We start from the raw sequence: 21,233 nt of genomic DNA on the forward strand, positions 1-21,233 counted from the left end.
TGTCACAATGTACGGTAAATCACCCGGAGTATACTGTATGAGTATTCCGTGTGTGTGACTGCAGACATTCTCCTGCCATGACAAACATGTAAGGCCATCTGCTGACATTGTAGTTGATATATTTAAACGCTAGCAACGTAGCATCACAAAAATGTTTTTCCGACCAAAACTAGCTCTAGCTCCGTGTGTTAGATCGCTACGCCAGCTATAATGTAATTACGTTTCGCGACTGACCGCACGGCAAATCACCCGGAGTATACTGTCAATAGGTATTTTGTGTGTGAATGCAGACATTCTCCTGCTATGAGATACATGTATGCAAGGCCATCTGCTGATATTAGAGTTGATATATGGAAACTCTAGCAACTTAGTTAGCACAGTTAGCACTGTGTCAATGGCTTAGCAGTCCAACACAGTTTACACATTTAAACAGTCTTGTTTGATAAATACACAAATAACAATGCAAACTTACAGGTTGTGTACCCGAATCTTCCCCTGCTCCAAACGGTCCAAACAAGCTGTGCATATCCGGCCTCAAACTGGGCAATGTTTTGGAAGCTTTCGTCTGTGAAATGCCGGTTCTTCGAACCTCTGGAGGAGGAACACGCCGCTGCTGGTGTGGCCATAGCTCTTCGGGATTGGTCCATTTCGTTCCTGGTACCGCATGACATCAGGCGGTACCCGGAAGAATCAAATGGGCAGTGACGTATCTCCAACGAGGCGTTTTGGGGAGGTATTTTCTGTGTTAGAGTTTTACTCGCTACAGGGTGTACTTTGAGGGTTTTGACTCTGCACACCGTTTACATGCATAAAAACCTTCATAACACACAAGGGGACGGGTAATAACCGGAAAAGCATGACATGGGAGCTTTAAGCACCAAGCCTGTTTTTCATGTTTCAGGCTCGAAAATGACATGCCCAAAACAAATGACTACAAGTTAACTTCTAAAAGGATTATATGAATAATTTCTTTTATCAAAGCAAGGTTACATCTGTGAGTTGGATGTAGAAGTGTCAGAATCAATATAGATGTTTTTTATTTTAAAGAAAATTCAGATTTTACATAGTAAAAAACTGTAAATTATAGTGTCCGTCCAAAAATTCTTTTTTACAGATAGTGAAAACTACCCTTGGATGATGGGTTAGTAGACTTAAGGCCCCTACACACCAGGCAGTCACCAGAGAACTCGCCGACATCCGACACCGACAGATCCATCGACGAGTTCTCCTGCGTCTTGGCCGTGTGTACACTGAAATACACCGCTTTACTACAGCCGAGCACGTACGAACTGCGCATGCGTGAGTGGCAATAACTCTCCTTACCAGCAGCCGGCGGTAGTGTGTATTCGTCATTCAAAATAGGCAACAACCGGAAGACAGAGAAGAAGAACAGACTGATATACAAACAAATAGCGGCGGGTGCCGTTCCATTTTCACTCTCGTCCATCGAAAACATGTTTTAGAATATAAAAATACATGCATGATGAAATGAGCACATAAAGTGCAGACAGACTATAACATCACAGTTAATAGACCTGCATCTGATGATCGCAGTGTTCTGGCGGGTGTGTAGTTTATTGAGTCAGTAATGTAATAATGGCCACTTCTTGCTAAATTTACGATGAGATGAAAAACCGGACTTGACCAAACAAATCACGGAGCTCTCAGCAGAGGACAGCCGGGGACGCTCCCGCCGATATCAGAGATGTCCCTGCTATGTGTGGGAGGTAAGAGAGGACATTTAAGGGCTATGTTTGATGTCTTTAAGTATCACCTGCTGGTGTTTAGCTGCTGTCTTGTGCCTTAAATCGTTTGTTTACGTCCCTCACTTCCGTTTCGCTTCTCATTTGCAAGCTGAACAGCTGATCAGAGTGGTTTCTTGGCCCGATAGCTTGTGTCCAACACCCGGCCGATTGTCGACCGTGAAAGGCCAAATAAGGCGTGTCACGGCCGAGGGTTCGGGACACACCAAATTGAATTTGGGCGACAAGGAACCCGTTTTCGCCCAACAACGCAAGACGGCCGATATCGGCCTGGTGTGTAAGGGCCTTAAAAGCTTTAGGAATCCAAAGTACAACATATAATAAGTACCCTGTATCAAGATTGATGCAAAACAAGTGACATTTGACCTTTTTAGAGAGGTTTAGCCAAAACCACCCCACCTCTGAGGTGATTTGGGTGAAAATGTTTTCTTTTCCATATCTCTGGCCTTGCTCGATTTTGATGGTTGACACCTCTTTCTGACCGTTAGAGCCAATAGAATCGAAGGGGGAGGCCCCCAAACACACACGTTGTGAAGAGAAGAGGTGGGGGCTGCGCGCATGTAAATTTGCAGCAGAGTGGACCGATCTCTCGCTCTGACATTTGGAAATGAAAAAGCAGTTTTATTGCTTATGGATTATCAGAAATAATTTCAAAGAGGGCACAGATACATTCGATTAACCTATGGATTGACTGCAGCATCGTTTTTTTATCGTTTTAATGCCATTGAAGACCAGTTTTGACCAAGGTAAGCCATGTTAGCGTTTCTAGCTACCTAGCTCCACATGTTATGATGTACGCTTTCGTTTATAGCGTCGCAAATGTATTCACCCCTTACGGCGCCCCTGCGTACACATGCCGCAGTTTTTGCGTGGCTGTGTCTTTCGTTGTAAGCCCAGTGGCATCTGTTCATCTGACATATGATCATACAATAATGCCATGGAAAATAATATGCTACATTACAGTTCAACTGTTGATAAACATCAACAGTTAGTGATGATACAGTAATGTTGTTTACCTGCTTGATCATTTGAAATCTGTGAACAATTTTACCATAGAAACACATGTACTGCCTTGATTCAAGTAGTCTCCATGAACTAAAAATAAGTGTCTCTAATTTTCTGTCAGTCTGTGATTTGATGTGGTGTACCACAGGGTTCAATCCAAGGTCCTCTCACTTTGTCATTGGTTTCAGTTTATCTCAAAACCCAATGTGATCGTAGGTTCTATTGGAACAGCAGCTTGTGTTGTGGTGTTCAAGACCTTTTCAATGTTGGGTATGAAGTACAATTCTTATTAGATTAAGATCATTTAAAACAGATTTCTCTCTCGATGAAACACCTCTCACTAATCTGACTTCACGTTAACGCCCGTCATTGTTATAGCTACGTTTTTTTTACTGACTGATCAAACACTTTAAATCACCTCTCTCAATAAACTGGTACACATCACACACTCAAGTTTTGATTACTTTTGTTCTTATCTTTATAAAATACAATTCTCTGTTGGTCTGTGATTAATCGTGGTGTACCACAGGGTTCAATCCTAGGTCCTCTGACTTTTTATTTACAGACTGCCTTTGGATCTGTTACGCAGGAGGAAGTGTAACTGAGAGAAGTGAAATACAGATCTAAGAGGAGACAGAGAGATTCAGGGAGGAGCTAAGATGTTCCTGAACTATAGAAGAGAGAGGAACTTCCATATTCACCAGAGTTCAACACAGACCATCATCATCACCTTCATTCAACATGCTGTCATTAGATAATTGTTTAATTTTTTTATTTTTAGTGTCCGTTCTAAGAGGTATGTAACATTCTGCGCGAAAAAGTTGAATTACAGATTAATTTAATGCGATTTATTAAATGAATACTTTGAATTACTCCTCTCTCCAGTCAGCTGTGAAGATCTCACTGCATCAAAGCCAGAAGAGTTCAGTCCAGAAGGCAGCTCTGTTACTCTGTCCTACAGATACTCCAAAACTATAGCAGCTAATGATTATTTCTACTGGTATCGACAATATCCAGGAGAACCACCAGAGTTCATCTTCTCTCATTTAGGAACTGGAAACATTATGTTGAATCCAGTTTCTGGACTGTCTGCTGAAGTGAGTGAGGATAAAACCCAGGTCTATCTGAGCATCTCCTCTGCTGCAGTGACATACTCTGCTGTGTTCTACTGTGCTGTGAGGCCCACAGTGACAGGAAACACCAACACTCTGTACAAAAACCTTTGGAGCAAAGACAACACAGTACTGCACTACATCCACCAGAGGGAGTCTCTCTCTGTTCACCTTCAGCAGGATGTGATGATACAGTCTAGATTAGATTCTCTCAGACTCACAGCTGTGATGAAGAGCTCCAGAAACTCATTGGACATCTGAGTCTCCTCCTGCTGACTGCAGAGCTTCATGACTGACACCTCTCTGATTCCAGCTGTGAACATCAGACCAAACACAACTCACTAAACGTTTCCATACTGAACAACCACAGCTTTCCCCTCTGTGAACATGGAGAAACTGGCTGCAATTCTGCTCTGTTCAGCTCTCATAGGTACGTATGTTTCTGACAGGAGAAGGGGAAATATGAAGACTTTTTCAAAGCATTACACATCCACTTTGGATTTTGGATAAACGCTTTACAGGAGTGTTGTTTTTTCACTAAGGAATTGATGGGTTTGTGACTTTGGAGCTGTAATGATAGCATGATGTTTTCCTCACTAGGTAACAGCTTGGAAGATGATATTACTGCCATCAGTGCTGAAGTGTGTTCCTCAGAGGGCCGTAGTGTTACTCTGTCCTGTACATATTCAGTTAAAGCTGATAACCTCCAGTGGTACAGACAGGATCCTGGATCAGCTCCTCAGTTCCTCCTCCTGATCACTGACATAACACAGCCTTACGTGGTGGAAGCAAAACCTCCAATCCCTCGACTGAATGCCACACTGAACTTGGAGAGAAATCAAGTGGATCTGCAGATCTCCTCTGCTGCAGTGACAGACTCTGCTGTGTACTACTGTGCTCTGAGGCCCACAGTGACAGGAAACACCAACACTCTGTACAAAAACCTTTGGAGCAAAGACAACACAATACTGCACAGCATCCACCAGAGGGAGTCTCTCTCTGTTAGACTTTAGAGAAACAACACAACTAATGCTCAAACAACTCAACCCCCAGCAGAGAGGCATCTTTTATTTGATGCTTCAACACCACGTTACTTTAATTTATCTCTCACATTTATTCTAATACTTTTTAATGAGAGCATTCCACCATGTGCCAGACTCCTGATGGACCTTCACCAACACTTCCTGTTATTCATATTTATTCCAACAGGCCCTCAAAACTGCAGTCTTCAAACCACTCTTAAAGAACTACCTAGGCGCTTCACTGATGAACATTTATAGGCCGGGTAAAATAATAAAAAAGTTCAACAGCTAAAAAGCTGTTTTGGCACTAAATAACTGTTTTGATGTGTTCCAGTCACACAGCACTGAGACTGCTCTAATTAACGTTTATAATGACATCCACTTAAACACAGACAGTGGCAGAATCTCACTGTCAGTATTATTAGATCTCAGCGCTGCATTTGAAACTGTTGAACACAACATATTACTAGACCGACTGGAAAACTGGGTGGGACTCTGGCACTGTTTGTATTGGTCTGAATGCTACTTAACAGACAGGAAAAACGTTGTTTCTATAGGTAACTAAACAACTGAGTTGACGAATAGGACATGTGGCGTTCCTCAAGGCTCCATCCTGGGGACTCTTCTCTTTAACATCTACATGCTTCCACTAGCTTAGTTCATGGATAACAATGAAATAAGTTACCATAGCTATGCAGACGACACACACGTGATAACATGAAAAAAGAAATTGAGAGAAGTGAAATACAGATCTAAGAGGAGACAGAGAGATTCAGGGAGGAGCTAAGATGTTCCTGAACTATAGAAGAGAGAGGAACTTCCATATTCACCAGAGTTCAACACAGACCATCATCATCACCTTCATTCAACATGCTGTCATTAGACTATTATTTACATTCCCTACTGTTAGTTTCCATTCTAAGAGGTACGTAACATTCTGCATGAAAACGTTAACTTCTAATGTTGATCAAATGTGATCTATTAACTGAGTCTTTTGAATTACTCCTCTCTTCAGGGGTCAGCTGTGAAGATCTCACTGCATTACAGAAAGAAGAGTTCAGTCCAGAAGGCAGCTCTGTTACTCTGTCCTACAGATACTCCAAAACTATAACGGCTAGTGAAGATTTCTTCTGGTATCGACAATATCCAGGAAAACAACCAGAGTTTCTTCTCTACATCTCAGGAACAAGTTTTACAAGACTAGCAGAGTCTCTGAAATCAGACACAACGTTCTCTTCTAAACTGTCTGCAGAAAAGAACATAGATCTGAGCATCTCCTCTGCTGCAGTGACAGACTCTGCTGTGTTCTACTGTGCTGTGAGGCCCACAGTGACAGGAAACACCAACACTCTGTACACAAACACCAGCTGACACACTGACAAGCTGCTGGAAGCCTTTTCTCCACACTGTTGTACTGAGCTGTTCACCTCCACTAGAGGGCCACATTATCAAGTAGGCGGTGCACGTCTTCTGCACTGTGTTCAACCATCCAGTCAATAAGAAGTGCTGCTGTGAAGAGAACCATCCTCACACTGAATGCTGAACATCAGCTACTTCCTGCTGCTGATTTAAACCTTGTTGTAGAGATGGAACATTGGCTGTGGATTATTCTTGCTGCTCTCTCCTTTGGTAAGATAGAAACTACAACATGTTTCTAGGTAACTGTTTAAAGCTACTGATTGTTCTCCTTTAATCCATCATCTTTATTGATTCATCTCTTCCTCTGCATGGTCTCTTCTTCCCCAGAGTGTAAAGGACAAGACACAGTGACCCAGCCAGCAGGAGATGTCAGCGCTACTGAAGGAGACACAGTTACACTTGGCTGCACATTTCATATCAGTGGCACATATCCCTATCTGTTCTGGTACAAACAAGAAGTCAATGGTTACCCAAAGTACATGCTGAAGCGTTTCTCAGGAGGTCGAGATAATGCTGCAGAGTTCAAGGAAGACAGATTTGATGCTACACTCAATGACAAATCAGTTCCTTTGCAGATCTCCTCTGCTGCAGTGACAGACTCTGCTGTGTACTACTGTGCTCTGAGGCCCACAGTGACAGGAAACACCACAACTCTGTACAAAAACCTTTGGAGCAAAGACAACACAATACTGATCAACATCCACCAGAGATTCTCTCTGAAAAACTCCAACAGTATATTACAAAACAGTGTAGACTCTTTGTGACGGTGATACACAAATAAGTGCTTGAGGTAAACATACTGAGGGAAAGGGTTTTTTCATACGACATGTACTCTGATGATAATGACATTTTGTAAAACTTTACTTTCATTCTTAACAATACCTCATCATAACCGAATCTTAAAAATGTGGGAGGGAGTTAAACATCAATAGTTTGTGATCATACAGTAATGTAATTTACCTGCTTGATCATTTGAATTATACTGTGTGTAAATATCACTATTATACAAACACATGTACTGCCTTTGATTCACATCTGCAGGTTCAAATGTTTAACTCTTTTATCACAGGTTGAAATAAAAGTAAGTAGTTTCCATTAGTGATGGGAATTCCGGCTATTTTTAGTGAGCCGGATCATTTGGCTCGGCTCACCAAGAAGAGCCGGCTCTTTCGGCTCCCAAACGGCTCTTCATTTTACCACATATATATATATATAGAAATTCATTTATTGGGATAAACCCCTTGAGATGCACCATCTCGTTTTCAAGGGGGTCCCGAATATATACCTTTTATAATATATACCTTTTATAATTCAGTCAAATGTAGCCCTATTTTGACTAATGATTTATATATGTGTACACTAGGGGTGTAACGGTTCACAAACATTTCGGTTCGGTACGTACAGTACCTCAGTTTTAAGGTCACGGTTCGGTACGTACAGTACCTCAGTTTTAAGGTCACGGTTCGGTACGTTTTCGGTACAGCAGAAAAAATGATCTCAAAACATAAAATATTTGTTGGGGTTTTTTAATTATTATTAAACTGTAAATAATGTATTCACTCAAATAAATACAATATATAATAACATAAACATTAAGGTGCAGCATTTCGATGAACTGAAATAATCTGTATTTGAACTGCAGTGTACTAGTACTCCCCTAAGCAGCCAGCTTGACATTAGGACTTGCTTGCTTGTCATTGTATTTTTTTGGAAGTATTCGATGTTCTCGCGCCCAGGAGAGGAGCTTAGAATGAAGAGACTAATGGAGTCTCCGAAAAGGTTCAAATTGGTTGAGTTTAATTAAATGGCACGATGATACAACAAGCAGAGGGTAAGGGAAAAAAAGACAAAGCCGGTGATGTCTCTTGTGAGGCTGCAGCGAAGAAGAAGTCTCGTCTTCTCCTCCCCGATCTCCTTTATCTTCTTCTCGTTCCCTCCCGCTGTGCAGATAGGGGGTACGCCCTCCTCGGTCTTCGATGTTCGACATCGCGTAAAAACAGAGGACTTCAACATTCTGTATTCCCTGCCTACTTCCTTAAGCCTTTTCTCTTCCTTATCTCTGTCATGACTTTCTATTTAATACCTTATAAACAGCTGTAATAGTTTAAAACATTGTTAGCGACATGCTACATACTGACCGGATATGAAGGATTTTCAGAATAAAAGCTTGGCATTGACATTTTATGAGAACTTCCGGTTTTTTTCACAATAAAACAGCTTTTAAACTGACGATATATTTTAGACTAATTATGCTATTAAACATTGATTTTAATTTCTAACAATTTTCATGTTTTTTTAAAGAAAGATGAACTTGTCCACATTGCTTGCCGAAAGGGCAGATCTGCGGGCACTAACAATGTCTCCTGCTGTGGAGAACACCCTCTCTCTAGGGACAGAGGTAGCAGATACAGCCAGGTAGCGCTTTGCTAACATGGCAACATAAGGATATTTGGCGTTTGTAATAGCTTTGGCTCGGTCTGAACTTTTTGCGAGTGGTGGAGGCTTAAATGCTAGTGGGAGTTGGGTTTGCACTTCAGTCTTTTTTCTTTTGGTACCGGTGATATTCACATTCGGGTGATGCCTTTTCAAATGAGTGTGCAAGTTTGATGTATTGCCAGCCGCGTAACCAATGTTAGTTGAACAATGCCGACAAACAGCTTTGGTTCGGTCCACCTGTCTCTCTCCGTCATCCTTGTACGTAACTGTGAAACCAAAACGTTCCCAAACCGGAGACTTCAATGATGCTGGAGGATTTTCGAGCTCAACTTTATCTGCGTTCGCCATTTCGACAGTTCCTCAAATGACTGACTAAATTTGAACGCATCCCTGTGACCAGCTCTCATAGTATGCCTCTCGTCCAATGAAATGACTTGGTTGCTCTATGACGCGTTGAACCCAATGGGAGAAAATTACACTGAATGCTGCGACGCAGCACCTGAGATTACTTCCAAAAAGTTGTTCACGTTCTCAATTTTTTACGTTTAACGTTATATTCGTTCGGTACACTTCGGTACACACGTGTACCGAACCGAAGGGCCCATACCGAATAATTTCGATACGAATACATATACCGTTACACCCCTAGTGTACACATATATCACTTAAATTATTCAATATATCCTGAATAATTTATTGAATAATACAGTATTCAATACATTATTGAAAAATGTTATTTTTAATATAAATGATTTGCTGTGGCCAATTGCATTTACAGACCCTTGTAACTCTCTGACACAACCCAATGAATGCACTGACTTGCTTGTAGAACCACGCTACACAAAGCAGATAGCAACACCTGTAACAACGTAAGCATAGACATTTAAAAATTGTATTTAAAGAAAAAGCCCTAACAAAACAGCAGGGCTCTATTTCACTATTAAATAAAGAAAAAAAGACAGCAGACAGCTGAACTCAAATCTTTGCTGAGCCTAAAGATAATCATAAATAAATAACATAGTGAAAATAAATATATTGCAATGCTCAAAACAGCAACATCCAACAGTCTCTAATCCTTGGATATTACATGTCACTGCATGCATGCATTCACGGAGCACCCGTAACGCAGAGATCATCATATAATTCTGTCTTGTATTACTTAACGAGAAAAAAAACGAAAAAAAACTTCTCGTTCGCGGGCACGAGCCGGCTCCCGTCGTTCACTTAAAAGAGCCGGCTCTTTCGCGACCGACACAACACTGGTCTCCATGGACTTAAAATATGTTTTTCTGTCAGTCTGTGATTTCATGTGGTGTACCTGTGAGGATTTGCAGTTCTCCCTCCTTCTGTTCCCCTTTGTTTTGTGTTTGTTATTGTCTGTCTGTCTGTGTGTTTGTCTTCCTGGCTGGGCGTGGCTGACCCACTTCTGATTCCCGCCAACTCACCTCCTCAGCTGCTGCTCGTCATCCTGATTACAACTACTCACCTTCACCTGCATATATACCCGGTTTCTTCACCCAGTATTCACCAGTTCGTTATTTCACCACGCTGGTAAACGTCTTGGTCTTTAGCTATTAGCAAAACTAAACTCTCTTTGTTCCTGTTTATCCTTACCCTTTGCTCTCTTTTGTTCAGTATCCATCTGCCTGCTCCTCTGCCTGCCACGTCCAGCCACCAACCCCTCGTCTGTGTTCCTCTGTGCTTCCACGTACACCTGCTCCAGCCTGCTCGCTCTTGCCAGCTCCGGATCCCCGGCTTCGGACCTCCCCTCCTCCTCTGGAGACACTCCCTGGTCCTGGATTTTGTGGATTATCCAATCCCTCCGTTGTCAGTATAAAACGGTTTTGGACAATAAACCTTTTTGCCTCATAAACTCTGTCTCCTCTCCATCGTGTTCAGCATTGTGGGTTCACTCCTGTAAGCTCTCGGAGAGCGTAACAGTACCACAGGGTTCAATCCTTGGTCCTCTCACTTTTTCATTGGATTCAGTTTATCTCTAAGCACAATGTGATCATAGGTTCTATTGGAACAGCAGCTTGTGTTGTGGTGTTCAAGACCTTTTAAATGTTGGGTATGAAGCAACATTCTTATTAGATTAAGATTATTTAAAATAGATTTCTCTCTCGATGAAACACCTCTCACTAATCTGACTTCACGTGAACGCAAGTCATTGTTATTCCTACGTTTTTATTTACTGACTGATCAAACACGTGAAATCACATCTCTCAATAAACTGGTACACATCACACACTCAAGATTTGATTGCTTTTGTTCTTATCTTTATAAAATAAGTTACTCTGGTGGTCTGTCATTTATTGTGGTGTACCACAGGGTTCAATTCTAGGTCCTCTGACTTTTTATTTACAGACAGCCTTTGGATCTGTTACCCAGGAGGAAGTGTAACTGAGAGAAGTGAAATACAGATCTAAGAGGAGACAGAGAGATTCAGGGAGGAGCTAAGATGTTCCTGAACTATAGAAGAGAGAGGAACTTCCATATTCACCAGAGTTCAACACAGACCATCATCATCACCTTCATTCAACATGCTGTCATTAGACTATTATTTACATTCCCTACTGTTAGTTTCCATTCTAAGAGGTACGTAACATTCTGCATGAAAATGTTAACTTCTAATGTTGATCAAATGTGATCTATTAACTGAGTCTTTTGAATTACTCCTCTCTTCAGGGGTCAGCTGTGAAAATCTCACTGCATTACAGAAAGAAGAGTTCAGTCCAGAAGGCAGCTCTGTTACTCTGTCCTACAGATACTCCAAACAAGCAGCTGGTGGTGATGAGTTTTACTGGTATCGACAATATCCAGGAAAACCACCAGAGTTCATCATCTATCATTTAGGAACTGGAAACATTATGAATAATCTGATCCCTGGACTGAATATTACAGTGGAGTCAAACCAAATCAATCTGAGCATCTCCTCTGCTGCAGTGACAGACTCTGCTGTGTTCTACTGTGCTGTGAGGCCCACAGTGACAGGAAACACCAACACTCTGTACACAAACACCAGCTAACACACTGACAAGCTGCTGGAAGCCTTTTCTCCACACTGTTGTACTGAGCTGTTCACCTCCACTAGAGGGCCACATTATCAAGTAGGCGGTGCACGTCTTCTGCACTGTGTTCAACCATCCAGTCAATAAGAAGTGCTGCTGTGAAGAGAACCATCCTCACACTGAATGCTGAACATCAGCTACTTCCTGCTGCTGATTTAAACCTTGTTGTAGAGATGGAACATTGGCTGTGGATTATTCTTGCTGCTCTCTCCTATTGTAAGATAGAAACTACAACATGTTTCTAGGTAACTGTTTAAAGCTACTGATTGTTCTCCTTTAATCCATCATCTTTATTGATTCATCTCTTCCTCTGCATGGTCTCTTCTTCCCCAGAGTGTAAAGGACAAGACACAGTGACCCAGCCAGCAGGAGATGTCAGCGCTACTGAAGGAGACACAGTTACACTTGGCTGTACATTTCAGACATCTAAGACAGCCTATCTGTTCTGGTACAAACAAGAAGTCAATGGTTACCCAAAGTACATGCTGATGCGTTTCTTAAGAACTGGAGATAATGCTGAAGAGTTCAAGAAAGACAGATTTGATGCTACAATCAACAAGACATCAGTTCCTCTGCAGATCTCCTCTGCTGCAGTGACAGACTCTGCTGTGTACTACTGTGCTCTGAGGCCCACAGTGACAGGAAACACCACAACTCTGTACAAAAACCTTTGGAGCAAAGACAACACAATACTGCACGACATCCACCAGAGGGAGTCTCTCTCTGTTAAACATCAACAGTTTGTGATGATACAGTAATGTAATTTACCTGCTTGATATTTTGAATTCTATGTACAATTGTGCACTAACATACAAACACATGTACTGCCTTTGATTCACATCAACAGGTTCAAATGTTTAACTCAATAAGGCAATCTGACCTGTTATCAAAGATTAAAGATATAATGTAGTCTCCATGAATTTAAAATAAGTTTTTCAGTTTTTCTGTCAGTCTGTGATTTCATGTGGTGTACCACAGGGTTCAATCCTAGGTCCTCTCACTTTGTTATTGGATTAAGTTTATCTCTGAGCACAATGTGATTGTAGGTTCTATTGGAACAGCAGCTTGTGTTGTGGTTGTTCAAGACCTTTTAAATGTTGGGTATGAAATACAATTCGTATTAGATTAAGATGATTTAAAACACATTTCTCTCTAGATGAAACACCTCTCACTAATCTGACTTCACGTTAACGCCCGTCATTGTTACTTTTTTTTACTGACTGATCAAACACTTGAAATCACCTCTATCAATAAACTGGTACACATCACAGACTCAAGTTTTGATTGCTTTTGTTCTTATCTTTATAAAATAAGTTACTCTGGTGGTCTGTAATTTATTGTGGTGTACCACAGGGTTCAATCCTAGGTCCTCTGACTTTTTATTTACAGACTGCCTTTGGATCTGTTACCCAGGAGGAAGTGTAACTGAGAGAAGTGAAATACAGATCTAAGAGGAGACAGAGAGATTCAGGGAGGAGCTAAGATGTTCCTGAACTATAGAAGAGAGAGGAACTTCCATATTCACCAGAGTTCAACACAGACCATCATCATCATCACCTTCATTCAACATGCTGTCATTAGACTATTATTTACATTCCCTACTGTTAGTTTCCATTCTAAGAGGTACGTAACATTCTGCATGAAAACGTTAACTTCTAATGTTGATCAAATGGGATCTATTAACTGAGTCTTTTGAATTACTCCTCTCTTCAGGGGTCAGCTGTGAAGATCTCACTGCATTACAGAAAGAAGAGTTCAGTCCAGAAGGCAGCTCTGTTACTCTGTCCTACAGATACTCCAAAGAAGCAACTGGTGGTGATAGTTTCTTCTGGTATCGACAATATCCAGGAAAACCACCAGAGTTCATCTTCTCTCATTTAGGAATTGGAGGAATACTTAAAGATCCAATCCCTGGACTGAAGTTTACAGTGAAGTCAAACCAAATCAATCTGAGCCTCTCCTCTGCTGCAGTGACAGACTCTGCTGTGTACTACTGTGCTGTGAAGCCCACAGTGACAGGAAACACCAACACTCTGTACAAAAACCTTTGGAGCAAAGACAACACAATACTGCACAGCATCCACCAGAGGGAGTCTCTCTCTGTCAGACTTTAGGGAAACAACACAACTAATGTTCAAACAACTCAACCCCCAGCAGAGAGGAAGTGTAACTGAGAGAAGTGAAATACAGATCTAAGAGGAGACAGAGAGATTCAGGGAGGAGCTAAGATGTTCCTGAACTATAGAAGAGAGAGGAACTTCCATATTCACCAGAGTTCAACACAGACCATCATCATCCCCTTCATTCAACATGCTGTCATTAGATCATTATGTTACATTTTTCCTACTGTTAGTTTCAGTCTTAAGAGGTACGTAACATTCTACATGAAAACGTTGACTTCTATTGTTGATCAAATGTGATCAATTAACTGAGTCTTTTGAATTACTCCTCTCTTCAGGGGTCAGCTGTGAAAATCTCACTGCATTACAGAAAGAAGAGTTCAGTCCAGAAGGCAGCTCTGTTACTCTGTCCTACAGATACTCCAAAGCTATAACAGCTACTGATTATTTCTTCTGGTATCGACAATATCCAGGAAAACCACCAGAGTTCCTCATCCTTCAGTGGGGAACAAAACCTGCATCAAACTCTCGACTGTCCGTTAAACCGAATGAGGATAAAACCCAGATCTATCTGAGCATCTCCTCTGCTGCAGTGACAGACTCTGCTGTGTACTACTGTGCTGTGCAGCCCACAGTGACAGGAAACACCACAACGCTGTACAAAAACCTCTGCAGCTTCTCCCTGAACATTCACACACTTCAGATCCCGCCTTTTTCTGAACAACATCGCCATCAAGTGGACACCTCGAACAACTTCTCCTCTCAAAGTGACACACATCCAACCTCTGAGGGAGACTTCAAAGATGAAGAGCAGTCTGTCTGGCCTGTCCGTCCACCGGCTCCTGAAAGTGGATGAACTTGTTAAACTGGTCCTGACTAACATACGATTCACTGCAGTGTGAGAGGGAAAAGTTCATGGTGAAGAACAAGCGTTAGATTATTGCAGTGGTGAAATGTAACTAAGTACATTTACTCACACTGTACGGAAGTAAAACATTGAGGTAATTGTACTTTTTTACTAATTTATACTTTTACTTCATTACATTATGTAGGCAAGTGTTGTACTTTGTACTTCACTACGTGTATTTTACAGATTGACTGACATAGCAGATTTAGGATATTAATACACAATATAAATCGACACACATTATAGTATAGACGAAGCTACCCAGTACTGTATAAAGTCATTCAAATAAACCCCACCTTTACCCCCATCAATAATTTTAACAACCAAAAATACCTGGTGGATAAAATGGCCACTTTGCACAACGCATACTTTTACTTTTGGTACGTAAAGTATTGTTTTTATGCTAATACTTTTTGACTCTTATTGAGGTTACATTTGAATGCAAATAATGAGAGTACTTCTTCCCCCTCTGGATTACTGACTCATTATATTCTTTGCTCCGCAGCTTCTTCCTGACGGACACCAGTTCCTCCTCTTCAAAGTTTCCAGTCCATTAGCCTGTTAAGCCCTGAGCCTGTTTTTCAGGTCTCAGGCTCGAAAATGACATTCCCAGAACAAATGACCATATCTTCCCTTCTAAAAGGGTTAATTAATAATCTTTTTTTCTCAAAGTAATGATAAACCTGTGAGTTGGATGTAGAAAAGTCAGAACAATATAGATGTCTTTTATTTTAAAGAAAATTCAGATTTTACATAGTAAAAAACTGTAAATTATAGTGTCCGTCCAAAGATTATTTTTTACTTATAGTGAAAACTACCCTTGGATGATGGTAAGGTAGACTAAAAGCTTTAGGAATCCAAAGTACAACATATAATAAGTACCCTGTATCAAGATTGATGCAAAACAAGTGACATTTGACCTTTTTAGAGAGGTTTAGCCAAACAAACTCCACCTCTGAGGTGATTTGGGTGGAAATGTTTTTTTTTCCATATCTCTGGCCCCCCTTGCTCGATTTTGATGGTTGACACCTCTTTCTGACCGTTAGAGCCAATATAATCTAAAGGGGATTCCCCCAGACACACGTTGTAAAACAAAAAGGTGGGGGCTGCGCGCATGTAGTTTTGCATGAGAGTGAACCTATCTCTAGCTTTGACATCTGGAAACGGAAAAGCAGTTTTAATGCTTATGGATTATCAGAAATCATTTCAAAGGGACACAGACACATTGGATTAACCTATGGATTAACTTCAGCAGCGTTTTTATCGTTTTAATGCCATTGAAGACCACTTTTGAGCAGACTACAGAGACAAGGTAACCATGTTAGCATTATTAGCTACCTAGCGCCACATGTTTTGATGTCTGTTTTTGTTTATAACGTCGCAATTTTGTATAATTGAGTGATAATGAGGGTACCCTTCGATTCTGTGTCACCTCACGATGTGAATCGATGTCATGGATGTGCAGAAAAGATAAATAATAAGGTTTTGTGAGTGATTTTCGGTGCAGTAAGGTGTTAGCATTTTTCGCTCGTTGCTAATTCAGAGGCTCAGTGTTAGCATTGTGGGTTTTCTTTTGAAAAAATAATTAAAAAGATCAGTTAGATGAGTTTCTTCCCGTTACATGGATATAAAACATTCATAGTTTATTAAATGAACATGCCCTCAGACACTGTTTCCTGCAAGATGTTGTGGCAGTGCCCCGGTACCGGGGTCTCTCGGGCTTAACAGGTTAGACAGACTCTTATTCTCTTGCAGATATCATATATCATGTATATCCATACAGATTGAGGTATAATCAATACTTTTTCTGAAAAATCGATGGAGTATTGTGAAAGGATAGAGCAACCTGACAAATCCAAACACGTCACCACATCATCACATTTATTCCAATAGTACTCTCTTCATGCTGTTCATGAGTCAAATGATACTGTACAACAAATGCCCGATTTAATGTGGGTTCGAAAGCCTGAGGAGGAAATCATGGTTTCAAAGAGTCAGCTGATAACCAGCTTTGTAGTTCCTGTTATATCTGATCAGGAGACAAGGCCTCCATTAGACTCTTTGTTTATTCCCATATTGAAGTGACATCTCTATGGAGCTAACCAATCAGAGCAGACTGGGCTCTGGTTTCAGACAGAGGGTGAAAAGAGGTGCTGCAGCACAGGCAGTATGAACATCTACAAATTCTGAACATTTTCAGAAAATCTCAAAATGTTTACTTTTTCTAAATTCGTTTTTTCTCTCCAAAAGAAACCCCAATATTGTGATTTTTTCCCCCCTGAATATTTCAACTTTTGACTTTACGGGGAATATCAACAGTTTGAGTTTTTCAAAAAATCAAAGATTTCTGAAAAAATCATAAAAACTTTTGACTTTATTCTGAAAATCTCAATCCAATATTTTCAAAATCCTGACTTTTTCCTGAAATTCTCCTAATTCAGACTCAAAATTTAGATATTTTTCTGAAAATCCCAGAAATATATTATATAATACATTGTGACATTTCGGGGGAAAAAAATTCACAATTCTGACTTTTTTCAGAGAATTTCAGAATTGTACCTTTTCCCCTGAATATGTATGCATCTGAAAAGATGTAGAGGGTATCCCAAACTTACCTAAATCCTCCACCACACACATTTAAAAATACTCAATAAATCCATCAAAGATATCACACCTGGGGTGCGTTTCACTTCTCTTATTTTTCATTTCCTCGCTCCTCGGTCTCGGTATCACCGGAAGTTGATTTGTCTGCGCCATCTTGAGTAGCGTCCCAGTGGCCTTATTTGTGCCGGAGGACCGAGGACCGAGGAGCGAGGAGCGCTAATGGAGGAGCGATAATCGAGGAACTACCAGACCATCCTCCGGTGAAATCCTCAGATACTCTCCCCGCCCCCTTACTGTGTATCGCTCACTGATTGGACGATGCAGCGCATGCACTGATCTGATGCTTCTTGACATGAGAGCAGTTTCCCAGCGGAGTGAAGAAAACACATGAAACTCACGGGACTCACTCCTCAGTTTATACTGTGTTTTGTTTCAATTCATGTATCATTCAGTTACAAATATGTGATATATCTGAACAACAAAGTGGACGATCCAATGAATGTTAATCTAACTGGGTTTTGATACACCTTTGTAACCTCGAGACTGGACTATTGTAACGCTCTGTATGTGGGTATGGACCAGGCCTCAATCAAACGCTTACAGCTAGTCCAAAACGCGGCTGCACGTTTGCTGACTGGCCACAAAAAGCGCGACCACATCACCCCTATTCTGGCCTCATTACACTGGCTTCCAGTTCGGTTCAGAATTGATTTTAAAGTCCTTTTATTTGTTTTTAAAGCACTAAATGGGCTGGCTCCGGCCTATATAACTGAACTGCTCCAGCGCTACACCCCAGCCAGAGCTTTAAGGTCTGCTGACCAGCTGCTGCTGGTAGTGCCCAAGACCAGGCTCAAAACCAGAGGGCACCGAGCCTTCGCAGCAGCTGGCCCTAGGCTCTGGAACACTTTGCCCCTCCATGTGAGGTCGGCCCAGACCCTAGGGGTTTTTAAATCCACATTAAAAACACACTTCTTCTCTCTGGCCTTCTAATTAGAGCGGAGCATGACTCCTGACTTTTCCGTGTGTTTTATTCTTATTTTGTTTTTTAGTTATATCTGTTGTAATTTATTGTCGTTTATTGTGTTTTATAGTAATGTGTTTTTTATTACATGTACAGCACTTTGGCTCGACCAAAAATCGCTTTTAAAATGTGCTTTATAAATAAAACCTGATTTGATTTGATTTGATTTGATAGATAACATATCTCTTTTTCTTCTCTCAATCATTTTCATTCTTTTGTGCACTCAAATCAATATTAACCAAACTATAGTTCGTTTATACATTTTAAGAATGGCGTTTATCTTTTTTGAGAATGAGTTCTTATTTTATTTATTTGGGTCTACAACAGATGATACAAATGTTTATGTCAGTAAATGTGTACTAACAGAGGCGGGGGTGTTTGTGAAAATAACGGGGACAGAGCTGCTGTCAGACGATCAGCTGTGCGGCGTCATCACAAACGGACGTCGCTTCACGTGACGCTCCGGAGGAAAGGACGTCACATTGCTCTTAAAACTAATTTCCCTGCTTCTTTTCCCTTCTCGTGGATTCCTTGCGTCTCTCCATGCTTCCCTGGTGGTAGGGACTAAGACTCAAGGAAAAGACGCAAGTGAAGGACGCAAGGATTGAAGTTAAGAGAAGTGAGAAGCAGCCCGAGGCTCTGGAGTCAGCAGCAGGTCTGAGAGGGAAAGCTTCCTGGAGCTCCTCCTTTAATGACTGGCTCTGGCTGCTGATAGGCCAGCTGAGGGTGAGGGGATCCAATCAGCCGCCAGTCTGAGGTGCTCAGGCAGGTTCTGATCAGCTGCTGATTAGCTGCAGGGAAACACAGGGGGAAATGGTTACACAAGCCAAAACATCGTTATGACATCATAAAGTGGCCAAAATCTGATCAGCTCATTTTCAGACAGGTTTTTATAGAAATGGATCAAAAAGAGAGAGAATCTTTGTTCCCTCTTCTCTTTACACAGAGGGGACACATGTTGAGGTAGAAAAGACGTGAAAAAGTGGATTTTGCACAATAGGTGACCTTTAAAACCTACCTGGCTGTGTTCATGGAGGAGCAGAGCTACCCGCTAGAGTCGACCCATGCGACGGCATCCTGGAGGCCATCGCCGCAAAATAGGATTAATGTTTGTTATTTTGATAATTTAAGAAACAAATAGTATATTTTTGTGAAAATGGCGACATGGTAACAGACATCTGTATTTGTGAAAGAGATGGAAAATTCAATTAAAAAGCGGCGAGAGTCAACCCTCAAGTACCGGAAGATATTTATAATAAAAAACCCAACAGGTCTGGGAGCTACCATAGTGAGCTCAGTAATATGAGTGGTGCAGGTGTGGATGTGTGAGCATGGTGTCGTGTGAGGTGTTCAGAACCAAAACAAATGTAAAACACTAGCATGAAAAGGAGCTGCTCTCTCAAAAGAGTCAGCAAAGAGAGGGCGAGACACTGGATCAGCCTTTCACTCCTCAGGCGCCCTCAATCACTGCTGAGACAAACAAAGGGAGGATCATTAAAGGTCTCCTATTAGGGTCTCAGATATATACAAATATATAAACAACATGTTTATGATGTGTTTCGTTCAAAATACCAAACAGATCATGCATTTTAGACATCCCTCATATCCAGTGGCGACTGGTCATTAGGGGCACAGCCCCACCTAGTGTCAGCAGAAAGTATTACAAATAATGATTACAAAAAATGCAAAAAAAAAAAAAATATATATATAAAATATATTTTAAGATCATGTGTAATCATCTGATTCGTCTCCACATTTCTGTTTTAGTCTGTGTTCTTCTAATTAGTGTCTACAGTGTGTGCCTATTGAGCCGTTTTGAGCCATGTGGGACAAAACCTGATCATGCCCCTCCCTCTCACTGTCTAAGTGAACGGTGACTGTAAAAACTACACTGTGCATGCTCAGAGTATTTTCCTATGTAGGCCCAATCCCAAACCGCCCCCTACACCCTACCCCTACACACTACCCCTCCGTTTGCGTGTTCGCGCGGAGGGTCCGCCACATTAAGTGCTGTTCCAAACCAACGAGTGTGGAGCGGTGTGGAGGGGGAGTGGGCTATCAAGCCCTCAAACAGCGAGTCTGCATCGGTGCTGACTTGAGACCGGTCTCTACCTGACCGGAGTCACGCTGTGTGTGTCCGTCAGGAAACACGCTGTTTACAAGTAGTTCCAGCAAACATCCACTGATAAATTGCGATGTTAACAACCTCATGATAACCTCATGTTTTTAACTTAGGGTCATACCTGTGTTTAGTCTAGAATAAGGTAAATGTGTGCATTTTATTATAAAGTTGTGTATATTTACAGACTGTTGCAAAAACAGATTAAAGATGTTTGGAGTTTTATTTGAGTTATTGATGTTAATGTTTTGTCTAAGAGATGCTGATTTGAAACCGTTGTTACATTCAGTTACGGCACTTCCTGTTTCTGAGGAGAGAGGGGAGTTTGTCCCAAAGCTTGCTGCTGTATTTACTCCCTCCATCTGACAGGAGGGAGCCTCATTGAGCTGCGAGTGGCACTCCACGGTGTTCACTCCGTCACGGAGGGGGAGTGTGTAGGGGTCATGGATGTATAATAAGAACTGGATACAGCGTGGGAGAAGGGGCCTCATTCATTCCTATGAGAGTTGCTCATTCGCGCATGATGATAAAATGGCCCAACTTTTGAGAGAGCGAAACGTCACAGATTACCCAGCATGCCTGAGAAGTACCCGTATGTGCGCTCATAGCGCATGCGCAACTTTAACCATGCCCC

General features: G+C 41.4%; 5 gene segments (V, D, J or C); all 5 read left to right on the top strand.

The window, feature by feature from the left end:
* Positions 1-3,478: 3,478 nt before the first annotated feature.
* LOC117496290 lies at positions 3,479-4,147 on the top strand. The segment is given in 2 exon segments: positions 3,479-3,564; positions 3,654-4,147. Coding segments are annotated over 2 exon segments (543 nt in total).
* Positions 4,132-4,797, top strand: LOC117496299 (the record flags this gene model as incomplete). The annotated part of the segment is given in 2 exon segments: positions 4,132-4,310; positions 4,481-4,797. Coding segments are annotated over 2 exon segments (360 nt in total), but the record flags the coding sequence as incomplete, so codon positions are not given.
* Positions 4,798-5,633: 836 nt separating this feature from the next.
* Positions 5,634-6,276, top strand: LOC117496294. The segment is given in 2 exon segments: positions 5,634-5,827; positions 5,918-6,276. Coding segments are annotated over 2 exon segments (411 nt in total).
* A 46-nt stretch (positions 6,277-6,322) lies between these two features.
* LOC117496303 lies at positions 6,323-12,466 on the top strand (the record flags this gene model as incomplete). The annotated part of the segment is given in 3 exon segments: positions 6,323-6,531; positions 6,649-6,730; positions 12,244-12,466. Coding segments are annotated over 3 exon segments (348 nt in total), but the record flags the coding sequence as incomplete, so codon positions are not given.
* Positions 12,467-13,208: 742 nt separating this feature from the next.
* LOC117496378 lies at positions 13,209-14,874 on the top strand. The segment is given in 2 exon segments: positions 13,209-13,451; positions 14,287-14,874. Coding segments are annotated over 2 exon segments (573 nt in total).
* The last annotated feature ends 6,359 nt before the right edge of the window (positions 14,875-21,233 follow it).

Source organism: Trematomus bernacchii, unplaced genomic scaffold (assembly GCF_902827165.1).
Source record: "Trematomus bernacchii unplaced genomic scaffold, fTreBer1.1, whole genome shotgun sequence".
Lineage (NCBI taxonomy): Eukaryota > Metazoa > Chordata > Actinopteri > Perciformes > Nototheniidae > Trematomus > Trematomus bernacchii.